This window comes from Lonchura striata, chromosome 3 (genome assembly GCF_050655825.1).
Source record: "Lonchura striata isolate lonStrDom1 chromosome 3, ASM5065582v1, whole genome shotgun sequence".
Lineage (NCBI taxonomy): Eukaryota > Metazoa > Chordata > Aves > Passeriformes > Estrildidae > Lonchura > Lonchura striata.
The window spans coordinates 96,481,276-96,501,518 of NC_140705.1; the positions used below are offsets into that span (position 1 = coordinate 96,481,276).

Sequence of the window (20,243 nt, forward strand, 5' to 3'; positions counted from 1 at the left end):
GGCATCAATTATTTAAAGTCTGGGACTAAGGCAAACCTTTCCAGTAATAGAATGAGGAGACATTAGGGTTCTAGCAATCCCTGCTTCCTTTTTAGTCTTTGGGTTTGGAACAATAGCCTCCCACAGTCATCAGCCAACAACAAAAATACTTTGGGAAAGGTGAGCATCCATCCACACTAGCAACTGTGCTTTCAGTAAGCCTGGTAATGCTCTGAGAACAGCTTGAAAAGGCACCTCTCTGGACAGTCACCAAGAAAAAACCCAGAGAAATTGCAGTGGAGGTCCCAGGTGTCTGAGTGGATTTCGTCTACAGTGGTCTCCAGCAAAGGCTCTCATGTGTTTCATAAATGTTTCTACATGGCTTTTCAGATAGAAAACAGGAGGATAAGTAAGACAGCCCACTCTGGGTAATGAGAGACAATCTGCTTCCCTACTATACCTGGGGTGCTCCTCAAGGGCTGTGGCTAGTCCTGGCTGTCATGCCTTGTGCCCAGCCAGCGCGGCATGTCACCAGTACTGCTGGTACAGATGATATTGCCCTGGCACATCTTCTAACCTGGGGACTCCATGAGTTTCCCAGGGCTATTCTGGGATGCTACAGAACTAAAAGTGCCACCTTTGTTCCTTAAGACATGAATAAAAGAAACTAAGCTTGCTTAACTCTATTTTTACTCTGAGTTTCTACAATAGAAGGCACCCAGAAATTCACACCGCATACTGACTTTTTAACAGCCCAAAAGACAATTCAGTCTTGTATTCCTAAACCACACAGAGAACAACAGTGCCCACATGGTACCTGATTGTGCTTACCGTGGTAATGAAAAAGCCAATCTTCAGGTTTTTTTCATCCTGCACATGCTCAGCGTGTTTTTGCATGAGTGAAATTGCTACATTACAGGTTTTTGGGTTGTGATCTAGCACTTTGAAAAAATACTGAGGGTTTGTTGAAGCTGCACCTGATGAGAAAGTGTTAATAGGTTAACAGTAGGCTGAGAGATGTTCCAGCAGTAGCCTGTTGTGTAAGATCTTGCTTGTGTTGACCCAGAGGAACAGGCAGTCACTGCTCCAAGATCCTTTCATTAGAGCAGAGCACTAATGTAGTCACTGCATCAGAAATTGAGGCATCTGGAGGTAAACTAATTGCACATTTATCATTTAGAAATCTTTGGCAAAGTCACGGAAGTCATGTGGATTTCTCAACCCCTCTACATCTGCTTCACCTACATGGCAACACGGCACACTTTCCCAGCAGCAGAAAAGCAGTGGCTCTTGATCAGGCACCTGACCCAGAGGCTGAGCTGGAAAGGACTGTGGTTTTGAGATGATAAAAACATAGAAAAGGACAAAAGGGTGCAAAGCTATCCTCTTCTTCCCTGCTGCTAATGTTTGTGATGGACAGACAGAATGTTGAGCACCAGAGGGAATCAGCTGCTTCTTGGCCAAGGCTTTGGTTAACAGGAAGCATTCCTGATTAAAAAAAAAAAATAACAAAATGCCCAAAGTGGAAAAAAAGTACTGAGATGGCAGCAGTGTAGAATTTAAGCCAGATCCCTGTGTTGGGTGGCCTTGAAAGTTGCAAATTCAATTATTGCACTTGGACAGGGACTTTGCTAGAGGGCTGTTGGGAAACAGCTCTAAGGAAAACAGCTCTGCCTGCACACTCTCAGTTCAGGGCCTTCTCTGGAGCTTGGCACACCCCATCTTTCCATTTTGTAGCCCCTTGCCTACAGGAAGCCCCTGCACCTCCTTGCTCATTCCCAGTGACTGTGGTGTGCAGCAGCACAGGCATTGCTTTGTTATCACACCTTGGAGACCTGGTGATCAGGTTAGAAGCAGAAGCCTGAAATCCATAAGCCAAAACCTGTTTGCTGCCAAGTCAAGGACTGTCATTTGAGAAAAAAAGATGCCTCTTCACTGATCAGATACTACCATCCTAGATTAAAAACATAAAGTCCAAACACTGATGCAGCTGTAAAAAAAAAAAAGTGATATGAGATAAGATAAAAATGTAAAAATTTACTACTACTGATTGGAGCTTACAATGTCAGAAGAGTTCTTGCACAGGCAGTAAAACCACTGATATTATCAGCACAAAAAGACCTTTTTACCTTAAAAAATAGAGCTTTGTAGCACAATTTTTTTCATTCCATATCCATTTAATTTCAGAGTACTTTTCGCTATGTAAAATCAACAGCATATTTGCCAGACTAGACTTTCTGATGAGGTCCCCAGTAACACCTACTGCAACTGGCTGAAAGAAGATCTACAAGATCATTTTGACTTAAAGAGTCCAGGGTTCCTAAATCACAAGTCTCCCTTTTTAACTCAGCAGCCAGTGCTGTTGCTTTGTTTCTGCCTGTTTAGCTGATAAGTGCTGTAATGGAAAAAGCAGGCATTAACACCTGGCAATCAATACTTGTGCAATTCAGTGCTCAGAGTGAATGTTTCACATCAGTGGAGAGGAGGAGACAACCAGGTGACTGCAGGGAGCATCCATTACCTGAGGAATAGCGGTTCCTCCTGGTGGGAAGGCCTGGCCTCCACAGGTTGGTGTAGCTGTTCAGAGACCACGTTGTGTAGGGCTCATCTCCAAAGTCCAGAAATGTTGGGGTGTTGTTACATATATACAGCCATGAAAACTGCTCCTGGAAGTTCTTACAGGACATCCTGCAGAGAAAGAGGGAAATCTCATCATTCAGTTTAAAACAGAAGAGCATTGCCAACAGGTAAGGGAGGGAATCCTGGCCCTCTACACAGCCCTGGTGGGGCACATTTGGAGAGCTGTGTCCAGTTCTGGGCTCCTCAGTACAAGAGAGGCATGGAGCTCCTGGAGAAGGTCCAGCAGAGGACAACAAAGATGATCAAGGGACTGGAGCATCTCTCTTATGAGGAAAAGGCTGAGGGAGCTGGGCCTGTTCAGCCTTGAGAGGGAACCTCATCAGTGTCAGCATCTGAAGGGAGGGTGTCAGAGGTTGAACCAGGCTCTGCTCCTTGGTGCCAAGCAATAGCACAAGAGGCAACAGGCAGAAACAGATATACAGAAAATTCCACCTGAATAAGAGGAAAAATTCCTTTACTGTGCAACTGACCACACACTGGAACATATTTCCCAGAGAGGGTGTGGAGTCTCCCTCACTGGAGTATTCCACAGCCATATTATCACAATCCTGTGCCCTGTGCTCTGGGATGACCCTGCTTGGGCAGGAGGCTGGACCAGATGACCCACGGTGGTACCTTCTTCCACTCTGTGATTCTGCAAAGACACCAGTTAGGTATCCACAATCACCCCATGTCTTTAAAAAGGGATTGCTGAGGGCACTGCAGGCACCTGCAGCTCTGCTGGCTGCTACCTTGCAGGAGAGCTCAGCTCTCAATGCATTTTGGGCTGCCCCAACTGCCCCTAATGCCCCAGGGTAAACCACAGGGCATGTGCAGGGGTATCTTGCTGGAGCCCTGCCACCTCCAGCACACCTTCGCCACTGTCCCTTGCCCTTGTACCTCCACAGTGTTCTGTCCCACGCTCATTCTTCATGTGTGTCAGACCCACCTGCTGTTGCCCTGCTTTCCTCAGAGCCCCACAGGGCACGTGTGCACTTTCTGAATAATCAGTTTTTCTGAGGGACAGCCCATGCATGGCTAAGCTGTATCTGGGAGCAACCAGAGGCAGTGAAAAGCCACAAGCACCTGCAGAGCAATCAAGTGCACAAGCTCAGTGACCTGCTTAGTCAACTGTCCCCTTCAAGCATCTGTCAGTCCAGAGTTCAAACCACATACTTTATGAGGAGAGGTGGTGTGACAAAATGACCAGGTATCAGAGGGTTGGATTTTTAGTTCTCTCACTTTTCTTTTTTTTTTTTTCATCAGCCTGTCACTTAATCTTGGCCAACTCAATTTTTTCAGGTCTTGTTTTCACTGAAACCACAGGGTCAGGACAATCTCTAGTTTGCTGCTTGCACATAGCTAACTCAGGGTGCCTTGAGTCACCCCAGAAATAGAGAACTGCCAAAATTACTTTTGTTGGTCTCAGATTCAGTCAAAGAGAGAAACTGAGAGTTTCTAACCAGGCAGAAGCCTGGGAGTCTGTTGGAAAAGAATGTAAATAATTCTTTATCTCTTGTTGTTCACATTGTTTATAGTTAAGTTCTACCACTGTGTGTCATGCACTGTGCACCAATGGTGTGGTTGTTTTCACTTCAGGACCAATGGAGTTGATCTGCACAAAGCTCTGTATAAAGAGTGATGCATTTTGAAATAAATCAGAGTTATACTCTCAGCCTTCTGAAGTGGAGTCATGTCATTCCTGTCCTGCCTCAACAGTGTCACACTTTTTCCATAATGAAGGTGAACAGAAAACTCAGTAGACAAAGGATCAATAGGGAAATACCAGAATTCTCCATCATCCTTATTTCTGAGGAGGGCTTCTCTGTATTTAGGCTCAACATGGTCCCATTGAGGAGACCTGCAAAAAAGAACAAATCAACAAGATGTGAGGCACAATTTTTCATCTTTGGCCTGTTCCTCTAACCAGCCTGTCAGGCCATGAGGGATCAGGAGAGGGGAACAAACTGTGCATTGGAAACAGAATTGTGTGTGATAACTTCACAGCAAGGCCAGCAAATGAAGCTCTGTGCCTTTGCTGTGCCTGAGCTGCCCAGTCTGGGGTGGGGAATCCTCCCTGCTGTTCTGGTCACCTGTCCCCGTGCTGGAGAGGTTAGTGAGGCACCAAGCCACAGCACTCTGAAGCACTGGTATTCCACTGACATGAAGAGAGCACATTACCCAGTCAAATGTTTTGTTTCCAAGCAGCATGTTTATAATTAAGTGATAATTGTACTTTCTGCCGAGTTTAAGATAAATAAACAGCACGTGAATCAATAATTTATTGATCTGTGCAGCTTACCTGTGAATGTGCTACGGACATTTCAATTACACTTAGGATTGTAGTTCACCCTTCCAAAAGGATGGCAGGATGCTGCCTGAGCAGAGAGTTGTTATCCTAGTCTTAGACACATCTACACAACCCACCAACCCCTCCAGATGCAACACTCCAGCCTGATTTTTCTCAGCAGAGTGCCTGTGTGTAGTCCTAGGGAGGGTTGGGATGCTATTAAATAACCTAACAGTGGCACAAGAACATCCCTCTAATCATGGAAACACTGATGCAATTCCAAAAGGAAAACTAAGATCTATTTATTTACAAAATACTGTTGCAGTCTATATCATTTCTTTCTTTAAGAAGGAGATGTTAGATTATCACACAGGCAGCAAAGTGGTCCTTGCATCCCCAAAGCTGCATGAAGGATCCAAAAGATTAGTTGAAGCCATTCCCTGGCACTTTGCCTGGAATAACCAAGGACCCATCCTGTCCCTCTGTGTCAATACTGCCCTGCTCCATGGACTTCCCAGAGTCACTCTCATGGGAGCAGAAGAAAGAGGAGGAAGGTGAATGTGTGATTTCTGCAGAAGAATTCAACAGAAGGAACCAGCCAGTATCTAAGGACATGGTCAAAGCTTGCTCCAGGAAGTAAGAGCTCTTTCATCCATGACCTCTGTAGAATTATGCACTGGGTAAAATGCATACGCATGGACAAGAAGGGACACCTGAGCCTAGCAAGGCTGCATTAATTTTCCCTGGATTGGATTTCTGCAGGCAGTTGCTATGCAGATGGAAATGATGTTCATAATGAACTGATTTGGAAATATCTGTTTAGTTAAAATGGGTGCAGGGCAGAAGTTTTCTTATAAAAGATTGATTCCCTATGACATTAAAGCTTTAAGACCCTACTTATCACTCCAGGGCCCCTTCCACTCCCCATGGCCCCATGGATTCCAGATCCTGATGATATGTTTCCAGCCATTCTTGTAAGGGATCTGTAAAGACGAAAGAAAAACAAACTAAGTCACAGCTTTTCACAATTGTGATATTCAGTGAAGAGAAAGGTAATAAAAAGGAACTTCCTCTACACCTTAGAGACCAGATTTAACCTCTGATCTCATTTTCCCAGCAATGAAAAATCAGTGCCTTCTGCTACACTGCAAAGGAATGATGTGTGAGAGAAAACAGCACCCATTTTGCTTTCCCGAGGATAGTGATTAGCTGACACAGAGAGAAGCAGCAGCATTCCTGTCACACTGCATGAATTCAACAGCCTTGGGAAATTCCAGTGCCTAATTCTGCACATCTGATGCTGTGAGTCAGCAAAGGCTGAGACTTTGAGGAATGAGGTCACCAGACTGCCTGGAGTGAAAGCCAACATTCAGCAAAGAGAGTGGATGACAAACAGAACCTGTGGGTCTGTATCTACAATGCTGTGCTTTGCAGCAGCTGGGGTTTCTGGTGCTTTCCTCCTTTTGTTGCCACTGATTTAAATCAGAAGCAATTAACTTTTGCCAGTGAAGCCAAAATGGTAGAAACGGAGAGGCAAACCTTTGTTTTCTAGCTCTCCTTATGCACACAGGCGGTGTTGGAAACAATATTATGGCAGTCTCTTCCCAGGCAAAGGCCCAGCCTCTAATCATTTCCCCTCAGGACAACCCCTTGGATGTCTTGGCACTTCATTAAGTGGGGCAAAGACTGTTTCTCCTCTCTCACACATCAGGAGCAGCAGGAAGCTGGAACAGCCTACTTCTCCTCCAGCAGAATTGGGCACTCTTCTGCCCCTGCCCTGCAAAGAGACATCTGGGGCTTTCTCTGGAGCTTGGCAACCCCCATCTTTCCATTTTGTAGCCCCTTGCCTCCAAGAAGCAGCATGCTGGCTGTGATGATAGCACCAAGCATGCCATGGCACGAGAAAACCAACAGAGAGCGGGATAAGGGAGAAAGTAGCTTAGGGAAAGCAACATCCCCTTTCCAAGGTATTTTAGGTTCCAAGATACAAACGTTTTGTAGCTATCTTGCTTGACAGCTTAGCTATTGTTTGGTTTCTTTCTTCACTGTTAACTCTCCCTGTGTGCACTACAGCTTACTGGGCTAAGCCATGTTCTGACTTCTGGCTGTAAAAAATCCTTAATTTCTTTTGATCCATGTGATAAATTTGTTTTCAGATCATCAATATTAATATTCAGCCAGGAGCAGTTCTGCATGAGTACAACAGCTTTAAAAGATGGAGAAATGCTGTTCTTGAACCAGCGATTTACTTTTCATACAGTGATTTTTGGCAGCTTGTGATTGAGCTGAACAAATGTAGATTTGCATCATATGACAAATCCCACAATTTCAGCCAGTGCTTCTACTTGCATTTGAAACACGAAAGCGCATTTTTAAAGAGTCAGCATGGAACAAAAATCTCCAGAAATCTCCATATTTGACACACTGGTATTGTATTGTATTTGGGACACACTGCTGAGGTACCCCAAAACAAGAGTAAATTTCAGTTGCATTTTCCATTAGAAAACAACATATATTCAGACATCCTCCCTCTTTTTGTTGTGCCAGAGTCCTTCCATCTCTTGGAATTTGAACTATGTGCTTTCAACAATCCCCCCTGAGTGTGAAGCTAATTCACATCACTCTGATGGGAACAGCAACACAACCACCCTGCAGTAGATCATCAGTACAAGATCTCCAGGCAGGAGCAAGTCCCTGACCTTACCTTCACAGCTCCTGTGATGGTGTAGGCATGGCCCTGTACAATCCCATTCCTCAGCTCTATGTTCCTCCTTGACTGCAGAAGGGAGAAAGCACAGCTTTTAGCTCCTGCCACACCATACAGACACAGCCACCAGCTCCCAGAACTGTCATTTGCCACAGCACTAAATAAAGCCTTGGGTCTGACCACAACAGTATCTCAGAGATAATCCACAGGAATGTGGCTGCTATTCCCACTGCAGCTATAAGCAACCCAGGAAATTTAACAAAGCTATAGATCTACGCTTCTTTGCAAGTCCTTCCACGACACAGAGCTGCTGCAACTGCAGAAAGACCTGGACTGGGTGACTTGCAGTCAGACTTGGGGACTGCAGAATTTCCCTGCCACCCACAGCCAGGTCAGCCACCTGAGCTGAGGGAACAGTCCTTGGCTTGTTTGCAGCTGCCAAGCTTCCTGTCCTGAGGAAGCAGGCACCTCAGGAGCAGTGTCACACACTTCACAGACACATGTCACATGCTGTAGGGGAAGCCTTGGGGACATCTTGTCAAAGGTTCTTGCTGAATATCACAAAGCCTTTTGCAACTTCCCAGCACTAATGCCAGTAAGCCTGCAAGCCACAATGAGAGAATTACATCCTTTCACAGAAGAGAGGTGTGTTTTGGCCTTGCCAGAGTTGATCACAAAGTTAGGAGGCTGAAATCAGGCCTGCTGGAAGAGGACACCACTCTACTGCAGTGGAATTAGCCAAGAGAGAAGCTACAGCCCCCTGTGGGACAGAGCAATCCATCTACATCTGCCCAAATGCCTTTACAGTGCTTACCAAATAATCTTATCCACTTTCTGCTGCCAAGATCACTTCAGGCATCCATAAACTGTAACTATTTTACAGAGTGATTATGGCTTTCCTTTTCCCCTCCAAAGAGAAGCCTTTGTGCAAACACAGTGAACCAAGAGAGGCTGTGTGACTCACCTGGCCTGAGGTGCTGCACCCCATGAGACACCGAGATTTGTCAGCTGCTTTCAGGATCTCCTCCAGATCAGGAGGTGGGTCCTTCAATGAAAACTGCACTTGGACTCCACCTGTGAGGTCTACTAAAGCATCTGAAAGGTAACCTCCATTCAAGTTCTGGTAGGAGCCTTGTAGCCTATGGAAAAATTTAAAAATATTTTTAAAAAAGGAAAAAATAAGAGAGAGAGGTGTTAATGAATCCTTACACTGTTTTCATAAACAATACACAGTGCTTGCTTTAAAAATGAATGTGTGCATTGAGGTGGTGAGCACAGGGGAGCTGGGGTGTGCAGACATTGTGGCCAGGTAATGAAAGGAAACATGATCAAAATACTTGGCCAGGCACAACACATGCCCTGCAGAAGGAAGGAGACAAAGGGGGAGCTTTTTCTATGCTTTCATCCCCTTCTGAGGCAGCTGTCCAGAGCCATTCACAGACAGTGGAAAATAATAAGGTGCATCTCATGCCAAGACAGGCATTTTTGGGAGATGAGCTGCATCTCATCATGAAGCATCCAGTTTCTCTTTTCTGAACAGGAAGGGAGCCAAGGATGACTAGATCAAATGGATGTTTCAGGTCAAATAGAGCTGAACTGTTACTTTCTACATCCTACTTATACAGGACTCTTCACAAAAATAGCCAATATTCCTTTTGCAAATGAGGAAAAGGAAAAGAAAGGTGAAGGTATTTACCCATGCTTCCAGGACAAGGCAGAAATGGGTTCTCAGCACTGTTCCCAGTTCACTCTGCTAGAGCGCAATAATAGGATAATAATTTAATATTGCCAACACAGCCCTTGTTGTTTTTATCGTGTGGTTTTTATTGAGACAGCAAATAAGCTGGAACATGCTGTACTTAGAGCAGGTAGAGCATGCTGTTAAACCCCACCATACACACTGTATTTAATGAATGTAATCAAATGAACTCTGCAGCTAATTGTATTTTGAAGAGTTGTCCTTGTCTTACACTGATGAAAAGAATTTGTCTTGGGCACTGGGGAATAACCTCTCCAATGGGAATCTCATAAACAGCATTGCTTGCAACTTTAATTTAATAGAGGTTTGGTATGCATTGTAATTAAAATCTTATGCAGCAAATTGATACTGAATCCTGAGTCAACTTTCCTGAGATATCTCAGGGCAAAATGCATCCTCTTCCTGAGCTGTTCTCATGATGCTTAAACATTTGCTTATTCCTGACCAAATCTGCCAAAATTATTACCTCTTTTCTTCACCTCTTCTTCACTGCATTGCAAATTCTACACCAGCCTCAGGTACCAAGTTCCAGCCCTTCATACCACCCCTAGCACAGGATTTTTCTTTAGCATTTTTAATAATGAGAAATGGGCAAATGCTAAGGGTCCACAATCCAATTCCTTCTCTCTCCAGAGGATTAAAAAAATTGATATCTTTATTAGGCATTATTTACCCTGCATACTCTGGGACCTCATCTAAGAGCCAGAGCTCTCTGTGAAGTGAGAGCTGATCAGAGAGTCCTTGGAGTGCATGTGTTGTGCTTGGGAATGTTCTTCTGTCATGCTTCCTTTCATTTCCTGCTCCAAATATCCACATGATCTCTGATTAGTGACTGTAAACACAAGTAATCTGTGCTTAGACTCTGCAGCCTTAAACAGAGGACAACACAGAAAGGAAAACAAAGACAAAGAAGTTTGCCTGAAATCAGGAGGGCATTCCAGACCCTTTCGTGTCACCACTGCCCTGCTCATTTTGCTTCTCAGGCATTAACATCCCAGAGCTGAACTGGGTGGATTTAGGGCTGGGTAGAGTTAGGTCTAACCCAAGGCCAACATCTCCAGTTTATGTTTACTCTATGTTTGCTGCAGCCAACATAAGCACAGTACCACATAGGCAGCTGTCAGCCTGAACTCTTTCCTCTGTGCTTTGCACAAGGCAGAGGGTGAAACCACCCACTGAAAGCATTCAGTGCTGGGTGGAAGAACAGACCAGGTGTATTTACTTGGCATAAGCTTTTTCCAGCAGGGATGGCCAGAATTCATTTGAAGTTCGGGGGTGTACAGACAGGTATCTTCCATTTAGGAATGGCAGCCGGTCATCTATCACTACATCCACCCATTCTCCATATTGCCAGAACTGGAAGTAAATGAAATAAAAATGTATTTTAAAAAGAGATAGAGAAAACAATGAGCCTCTTTTAAGCACTAATGTCCATGCCAAGAAAAATCCTCCTGAACTAGCACAGGAATGAACCTAAAGCATGGATATGTGCAAGTTCTCTCCTGAACTGCCTCAGGCTAATGGTCCCCATTGTTAAACAAGCCACCAATTGGCTGGATGTCCCAGTGGCAGGGGAAGTCCTTGGGGAGTATAGCTAGTCCTGCAATCAGTGGGAGCAGAGATTCAGCATGGGGAATATGCTAATATTGTTGGGCAATAGCAAGATTTCAAGAAGATAAAGAATGATTCAGCAGGTGGATTCCATGAGCCTCTCTCCTCAGCCACACCTGGGTTTTTCCCCACAGTGTAGCTCTTGGCCAGAGAGGCTTTGTCAAGATCCAGCCTCTAAATTTCCTTTCCTCTGTGTTTCAATTAAGACTCTGACACGCTGTCATGGATGGAGACAGTGTAGTGACTAAAGACTGTTTTGAGGTGTTATCCATCTCCTTGATGGATGAGGACACAGGCAGTCTCTCCAGCATGTGGACAGAGCAGGTGTTTCTCCAGCTGATCCAGCTGATGAAACTTTTTTAAGAGAAAAGACAGGAATAGAGATCTGCAGGGATGAACTAAAGGAGCCATTTCCAGAGTCATTAGCAGATTAATGTAGCTTAGCATGATTTGAAATCATAAGAGGCCAAGCTCTTATTTGCAGTAATGCTAAGGACTCTAGTGGAAGTATGCCAGCAATAGATTTAGTCTAGCATGATTTTATTTCAACAGCTTCGGTCAATGAAAAACCCCAAAATGAGCTGTTCTGCTAGAAAAGCACAAGACCAGATCTGCCCAGCAGCAAAGCAGCTTACAGACTGCTCTGCTGAAAGCAGGTCTGATCCTACTTACACTTCTGCCTCACCCTTCCTACACTGGTGGTGGCAGGAGGCAGCAGGATTAGGACCTCTACCTTGAGCTCCAGGAGAGCTCTGGGGCTTCTGCGTGATGTTGCCTTGGGGAAAAGCCTTCCACTGGCTGTCCTCTGCCTGAAGGAGAGACAGGCAAAAGGACTGTCCAAAAGGAGCTGTCCTTTCAGTCACCTAAGGAGCCCTTCTGCCACCAGCCAACACCTAGGAGCAGGTCTGTGTGGAGAAAAGGTGTGATGTCTAGGGATGCCTCCCCCCGGGGATTCATGTGCAATCACAACAGGTAAATAAAAAGAACATACAGAACTCGCTGTGGGGATTAATGCAGTCCAAACCCACTGAGTGATGTTTTTCCAAAAGTCAAGTTCCTTGGCCATGTTTTCTAGGGAGCTCAAGCTTTAAGACTGGCTGAATGCAGCACTGTTTTTTTGCTGACTGTCACAAACCTTCAGATGGTGGTCTCATCTGAGCTCACAAGGACAGGAAAAACCACAGTGGGAAAAATAAAACTCATGAGAAATCCTAGAGTGCTCTGGAAGTACAAGATTGGTACAGGAGAAGCCATTCTCCTGCTTTCATTTTTTGGCTTGAGTCTGGCTTAATGAAATTTCTTTATATTCCTTTATGGGATTTAAGTACTGCAGCTGTGAATGTGATAGTAAATAAAGCGAAGAATTGCTATTTAGGCAGGATGCAAAGAGGGAAGTTCTTTGCCTCCACATTTATGATAAGCTTTTTAAATCAGGACTTTATTTTCCTGAGCTTAAGAGAAAGAAAAAGAAATGGACAGTCCCAAAATGACAACAACACATCTAGGGTCTGGATGGTCAAAGAGGGAATACTGTGGGGTTATTTTGGGGTTATATTTCCTTCCCAGACAGAGATCTTAGAATAAACCAGTTCTGAAATTGAGTAAGGAGAAAATCACATGACTATCAACTAACATTAACCTTTTGTACAGTGTTAAAAAGCACTTTTTGGATGTTTCCTGAAACTGAGGTCTTGACCATTTATGGTCTTTAAAGATTTCATCTCTTTCTTCCTGAGAGCAGGGACATTAACACCCAGGACAGATCCCTCCACTTGTGAATTGATGCTCTGTGCAATAACCTCCTGTAGTCCCCTGGAGAACACTTCTGATTTTTTCCCAAGCTGAGGTGCTGCTCCTCACTGTCACAAGAAGTGACAGCTCTGCCTCATAGGCACTACAGCTTCTATGGCAGAGAAAGAGATTCCTATACAAACATGGGATCAACTTAATCCCTGGGGAAATAACATCACTGTAATTATTCCCTAGATAGAAACATTGCCCACTTTAACTACTAGCTGATGAAGTGCTTAACACCCTTGACTCTTGTACAGCTTGTGAGGTACAGGAACATTGGAGCAGCCCCTTGTATTCCTGAGAGGCAAGATGCTCCAGTTCCAAAATGGTGGGGGAAAAGTTATAAGGTAAAATTTTTCTATTAGCATATGATACGCCTTGTTTGCAATTCTTCACTGAACTGAGGACTAGTTGCTTAGCCTGTGGATGGCAGTAAAATATCTTTGATGGAATAATTGAAAGGCATTGCAGAGAAGCATTTCCATTCAGAGGAGCTTTCTCAGGGGTTTATTGCTCAAGGAAAGCCAGAAACAGTTGCATTGATTTGCAGATGAGATGACAGGGGAAACATTTTCAAATACTGTAAGGTATTTATACTGCTTAAGATTTAAGGATTGTGCCTAACTAATCTTTTCAAAGCTCCCATGAAAGACAATCTAGCTTCCATCCTTTTAATGTGTTTTAAGCAGACTGGTGTCCCTTCAGCTGGTTTATCTCACACAGTGTGTCAGTGTATGCTGGAAATGGGCCAAGATAGAAACATCTGGTATCCTAAGGAACAGAGGAACAGAGCAAAATTTAGACTGTCCACAAGATAATCCTCCTGGTGCTGCTCCACAAGAGCCTAGAAGGTCAAAGAAGTCCCACTGCCAGAGCTCTTTGTTTGGTGCTGAACTGCATAAAACAAAAGAGATTCATGAAATAAGGGGGATGAGGAATGGCTGAGTTTATCCAGATTTTCTCCACATCCAGTTTAGTTTCTGGAGTTTAATGGTGCTGCAAGCTCTTCTAATCCCACCAGATATTTGTTTGACTCAGACACAAGCAAGCAGAGCCTGGCAGTTGCTACCCGAGTCACCCTCCTGGGAGATTCAGACAATTTTAGGAGTTGGTAGAAAGTGGGATTTACTAAAAAGCCTTGTTCCTCTCTCTGAAACAAATCTCTTTTCAAAATATCAAAAGCCTGTTCCTCTGATCTGTCTCCAAGGATTTGTAATTTCCAGCCGTTTCAACAAGCTAAAAGGGCAAGGTGAAGTGGGAAAACAGAAAATGAGCCCAAATAGATAGTGCAGGTGAGATGACAGCCATAACAGACTGCCCAAATCAAAGTAGCCACCAGAATGCCATCTAAAACATATATGTACACAAATCTATCCGAACAGCTGGTACCACTGCATTTGCAGTCATAACTTTCAGAAAAGGGCATCAAATTCCCTGAAGTGCAATGGCACCACCTGGAGCACAAGGAATAATTTAAAAATTCAGGATTTTGTTCTGGAATGGGAGTCAGCATTGAAGAACCAAAGCATTCAAGAGTGTTGGGGTGTGGGGCTGCAGCTTGGACCCCTCTGCAATCCAACCAGCCAAGCTCAAGTGGTACCAACACCACAGGGAATACATACCCGGAAATGAAAAATCCCAGCATAATCATCCTGGAATCCTTGGTCCTTGGGTAAAACATTTTCCAAAAAGTGTTTTCTCAGTGTCAGGGAGCCCAGGGCAGCCAGCATCCAGCAGTCACCTCAGGGGAGGGAAGAATCCGGTACATTCAGTCAGTTTCTTGCTGTTCTGGATCACAGCTGACTCTTTAGAAAGGGAATGAGCTGCAACATCTAAGAACCGCTTTGCTAAAAGCAACCAACGTTCTTCTGTCTCCTTTTCCCCTCTCCAAAATGCTGAAACACTACCCAGGATTCACCAGCAATGTCCACCCTGCTGTCACCCAGCCACCCTTTTCTCCTATCACGCTGCTCCTATCTTTTGCACTCATGTTGAGACTTGCAGTCCAAAACACTCTTTAAGAAACCTTCAGACTTCTCAGTGGAGTGAGAAATGGAAAGGCATTTCTTTCTACACGGGAGCAGAGCTGCTCCCAAAGACAAACATGGTCAAGGAGTGCAAGATGGAACTGCCACAGGGTGCAAACACATACTCTGATACTGGGTAAGTATGGCTGGAGTTGAACGGAAATATCCACAGGAAGGAAAACACTGGCAGCCCCAGTGGCAGTTCCATCCATTCAGATGCAAAGAAAATTCAGCCCTACAGAAGTTGGAGCCGCACCTATTTACCTACTTACACTTAACTGTGTTTTGCCAGAGCTCACCCTATGTCGGGGGTGGCTCCGCGTACTGGAAAAATCTCTCCTCCAACCTGTGCTTTCAAAAAAAGGCTCAGAAGTCTTCTGTGGTTCAGTCTCAAGGTAGTTTACTGCAAGTTATCTAAAAGATTTTCTTCTTGAGCTGCTGTGATCTGCTCAGCAGCTCAGGTAGAGGCCTACACATCCCTGACATCCTCTCTGTCCCCTGACTTCTTCTTCTCTCCCCCTGCCCAGGGCTGCTGCTATCTTTTATATGGTACATTACGTGTTACATGTTTATAGTTTTTCCCCAATGCCTACTACCTATATTAAATGGTGCTTTTCTACTCTAAATCAATCTGTGAGTGCAAACATCACCAAGAACATGGAGGAAAGGAAGAAGAAAGAGGGAGGACAGGACAGGCCCAAATCCCTCCATATTAAAACTTCTGACCCCCATGTACAAGACTTAAAACCCCCCTATACAGCACTCAAAAATTCTTCCCTTTACTTTGTGACTACTTCTACTATAATATCTAAACTTTTGTGACTTCTTGTTCTTCCTGCAAGGTTGGTAAATCATTCCATGGTTCAAATCCAAAATCACAGCTGTTTCCAGCTGCCTGCCAGGGTGTCAAATGCTTCTGACCTGGACCCAGAACATCCAAAAATGTCTGAGGGAAATTTTGAGTTCTGACAGTGTTTGACCCTTCTTCCTGAAGCATCTACCTGATCTCAGCTGGATCTCCATTTCTAAGCTTGGCCTTACAAAGACAGAAGGCAGGTGCCAGACAAAAGTAACAAAGATTTGAGCTGCTGCATTTGGGAATCCTGTTAAATATCTGCAATAAGTTGTGTGTGGACTTGTGCCAGTCTAGATTGACCTGCACTGATTGTTTACTGCAGCTACCCTGGTCAACATCTTCCCACCGAGCACTTGGAACACCGCAAAGCAGTCACAAGTTATTGCTTTGTGCAGATTTCCAAATCAAGAATATCACCTTACCTATTTCTCCTTGCATGATGTCAAATCTGCTAACTCCATCTCTGATCAAATAAGGATTTCTCTGAAATTCCTGGAGGAAAGAAAATGCAAAGAACAGTGTGAGTACCCAGCCTTTGCCAGCAGTATGTTTCTGCCCTTTGAAGACCTTGCCTACCTTTTCCAGGTCTGAAAACTGCTTTTCTTGAGCCCTGATGTTTTGCTGCCTGCCACTAACAAAACCAGAGGAAATACTCAGTCACCTCTTCTTTAATCTGCTCAGATATTCCTAGGGATGGGGATCTGGAGGTGGGTGCTCCCTGAGTTTTCATTTGAGTTTCTCTAATGCTACTGACACCTTTGAAAAAGAGCTCTGAGCTTGCCAGTGAAATCATGCAGTTTCCTGGGGCACAGCAGGGCAATGACACACAGATGTCCAAGAAAAATGGAATAGGGTCTGTACTTCAGCTCAGCAGTGGGTCTGGGAGCATTTTACACTCTAAGCCTTTTGTGTTTCCTTTCAGGTCTAATACAGGTCAGCCTGGGCTGCTTTTCTTCACTCTGGTGAGGAAGATATAGAAAGAGAGCTTAATCTCTGTCTGCAAAATCCCATAGGCCTGGCTGACATTTTTGATTCAGAGAGAATTTTCCTTGAGAGTCTTGCTTGGGCAGTGAAGGGGGAAGCACTTCAGAGCCTGGCTTTGCACACAGAAATGTGAACCATTCTCCCAGCTGTGTCTGCTATTGGCCTGGGATATCTGAGTGCTCAGGAGGGAAGGGCCTCAGCAACCTCCATGAGTAACCTTTGGCACTCTCCATCATGGTAAGGTTCTATTTTGAAAGAGCAATCAGCCTGAAATAGGCAACTCATCACACATATAAGAAAACAAAGAGATAAAAGGAAAGGAAAAAAGTCCTGGTAAGAAAAAACAATACAGCAGCCCTTCCCTGAACAGGCCCTGGCATTCCTTCTCGCCAGCTGATCTGACATGATGCACAAAAATGAGACCAGCTCACAATGTGACTTGTGACTTGCACGGTTGTGTGAGCTCATCATTAGCAAATGCTGTCAGCTTTCTGAAACAGCTTCACAGGGATCAAATACCTCTAAAAAGTTTCCCTGTCAGGAAAAGATGCAATGCAATATCACTGCTCCAGGTTGGTGGGCAGATAATGCTCCCATAGCACTGCTGATGTGGGCAAAGCAGCCTCAACAGGCAAATTCCTGGAGATGTGCTTTCCTACAGCCATCCCCACCTGTCCCAGGACTTTGGGGATTTGCAGCAGGAGATTTACCCATGGCATGGGAGCAGGCCTAAGACGTGTGGCCACCAGCAGCAGTGGTTGCTCATTGTATAAGGAAGAAGCAACATTGAACCATTCTCCCTTCCGCTCTACATCCATCCCACCCTCATCTTCTCCCGACCTCCGTTTCCCAGAGCAGTTTGTGCCCTTCACCTGGGTGAACTTGAAACTTTCCACGAGCAGGAAAGATTGCTTGGCAAGGCTTTGAACTTGCCTGTGCTTTTGTCTGACTTGCTAGTAGTCAACCCAGAAAACCAACAGCATACAGAGTGGCTATTTTTGTTTCCCCCATCACTTCTGAGGGCATTGAAGTCTGACTTCCCAGAAGCAGGGTGGCTGGGCTACAGTGCATAGCTGCCACAGGGGTAAGCACACCCAGAAGCATGAGCCTGAAACTAATGAGAAGGCAGCTGTGTCTTTATGGGATCCCTGAGAAAAGGGCTGATGCTGTGCTCTGTGCCAGGATGCTAAAGCTCAGAAGTGCTCTGCGGATCCTGCTAGCCTGTTGTGGGGACTGGCTCAGAAGTCAGCCCATTAGATGCCTCACCAAATATTCTATTGCCCACCAAGCTGTTCGACTCCCCAGGGAACAAACAGGGATGAGCTGAGTCATTAAGCAGGCTCCTTGCTGGGAGAAACTGGCAATTTAGTCTAAAACCAGAAAAGACATGATCTGAAGTCAGCCCCAGCCAACCCACCTCGACTGTGCACACAGACATCTCTGTGGCTGGCAGAGGGAACTCTCCAGTGCTGCATTCCCCATAGCAAGTGGAGCTCTGCTTCCAGGAGTTTGCACTCCCCACAGGCTCCGGGGCAATAATGGAGACACAATACAGATTGTGTTGTTTCCACTAGCCAGGGGAAGGACCTGCTCAGCAGCTGTCTGGACCCACAGAGGGCTTTTGACAGAGAACAGAGAGGACATAATTGTAATGGAAGTGCTCTGGAAATCTGCACCTTTTCACCTGGGAGGAAAGGAAGTCTCAAATTAACTCCTCTTCCTTCAAAGGCAAGAATACAGCAGTCATAAAACACCATATTGTCCATTATTGCAAAACACAGAGAAACACAGTTACCCACTACACAAAATGTGCAAGCCTCACTATTTCCTACTGCTCAAATTGCATGACAAAGAAAGGAACCACAGTTTTAACTATATGTCTGTCCAGAAGCAGTGCCCTGTTTCACTGAGAAATGATGAGGCTTTGTGGTATTTTCACAGAGACTTTTCAGTTTTAGCTGGAAGGGGAAAGAAGAGGGAGCTCAGGGAGGCACGTGGTCTCTTCTTGGAGTATCCATGAGCCCAGCAGTAAAAGCAACCATATGGGCTGCAAGTCAAGCAGTCTGCCTGAACTCATCCCCCCAGGACAAAGCTCTCATCACTCGCTTTCCCTGGCCCACTGAAAACTTCATTAGGTATTCAAAAAGAAAGAGAAGTTCAAGTTCAAACCAGTTCATCCTCTAGAGCATGGTCTTACCACAGAAGTACTGTTCATCTAAAGGGCAAGACAGAGAATTAATCTGAGAGGTGAAGGGAAAGTGTCCTGTACATGCATTTAGCTCTAAATCTCTTTTTATAATTGCTTGAAATTTTTAGGGAAGAACAAGTCCCCAGAAGGAGCTGGAGGGGACTAGTGTAGATGTAGACCACATGCAGACATGCAAAGGACACAGTCAAGCAGTTCTGTGCAAAATTGGAAGCTTGAGGTGGGATTTCCTAGGCAGTGCAAGCTGGTCTGGCTGCAGGCTGCTCTGGTTGGGTGCTGGCCACTTTCTCCCACATTTCCCCAATGGACCAGCATGAACCTGAATGCAGGCACAAGGCCACCGAGGGTTAAGAGGCTGGAGCTGACTGCAGAGCCACCTCTTCGTCAGTTCACCTTAACTCTAAGATAAAATCCCAGCCCTGTTTCTGTTCCTGCCACAGGTCCACATCCTTCCCTTCAGCTACACTTGAGTTGCTCCCCTCTGCTGCAGTTCCACCATCCTTACACATCCTGCCATCATGAGTAATGGTGCTCCCTGTACAACACACACAAATTATGACAAATAAAAAGGCTGCTATTTATTGAGAGCCAAACTGTTCTCAGCTGGACAAATGTTAATTCAGCAGCACTGCTGTGCCTGTAATAGTGTTGCTGTGGATTAATAAACACAGTACCACAGTTCTCTGGGCTGAAGACCCTGCCCAGCAGTGTGCTGAGGAGGGGTCAGTCACACCATTGCCATACATCCCATAACCACAGGAAACCTCCACAGAAATAAGACAGTTGGGATAATGGGGGAGAGCAGAACAAAGGAAAAAGTTAGTGGAGGGTATGGAGCACAAATCTTATGAGAAGTGGAAAGGGAGCTGGGTTATTTTAGCCTGAAGAAAAGGAGGCTCAGGAGGGTGACTCCACATCTGTCCAAAAGGAGGTGGTAGCCAGGTAAGAGCTACAGAGTCTCTTCTCCCAGGTAACAAGTGACAGAACAAGAAGAGATGGCTCCAGATTGTGCCAGGGCAGGTTTATGTTGGATATTAGGAAAAATTCATTCACTGAAAGGATGGCTAAGCACTGGAACAGGCTGCCCACAGAGGTGGTACAGTCACCCTGGAGGTATTTAAAAGACATGCAGATGTGGTACTGGGGGACATGGTGGCTTTGCAGTGCTGGGTTAATGGTTGAACTCTATGATTTTAAAGATCTTTTCCAAGCCACACAGTATAAGCTGTGCCAGGCCACACCAAAGATATGATGTGCAATGACTTGTCCCCAACAGATCGGAGAGGGAGAGCATAACTGAGCAAGCCAAAATAAATAGGAAAAATCAGACTACTCTCAAGGGGTGTGCTTGCACTGATAGAACTCAATTCCCTGCTTTACAGCAGAATAGCTCAATTCTTAATTGCCTGAT

The 20,243-nt window shown here is 45.0% G+C and overlaps 1 protein-coding gene across 17 annotated transcripts in view; it reads right to left on the reverse strand.

Moving 5' to 3' along the window:
• The window catches only part of CAPN13 (calpain 13), a 72,074-nt gene that overhangs the window by 18,075 nt on the left and 33,756 nt on the right, over window positions 1–20,243 (reverse strand). For all 17 annotated transcript variants that reach the window (XM_085575850.1, XM_085575851.1, XM_085575849.1 and 14 more), the window contains 9 exons: window positions 16,065–16,134; window positions 14,382–14,500; window positions 10,577–10,710; window positions 8,560–8,734; window positions 7,593–7,664; window positions 5,786–5,871; window positions 4,385–4,459; window positions 2,501–2,667; window positions 811–956 (listed from right to left, as the gene is read on the reverse strand). In XM_085575850.1, coding sequence (XP_085431976.1) covers window positions 811–956; window positions 2,501–2,667; window positions 4,385–4,459; window positions 5,786–5,871; window positions 7,593–7,664; window positions 8,560–8,734; window positions 10,577–10,710; window positions 14,382–14,500; window positions 16,065–16,134 — 1,044 coding nt within the window. The remainder of the gene's footprint in view (window positions 1–810; window positions 957–2,500; window positions 2,668–4,384; window positions 4,460–5,785; window positions 5,872–7,592; window positions 7,665–8,559; window positions 8,735–10,576; window positions 10,711–14,381; window positions 14,501–16,064; window positions 16,135–20,243) is intronic.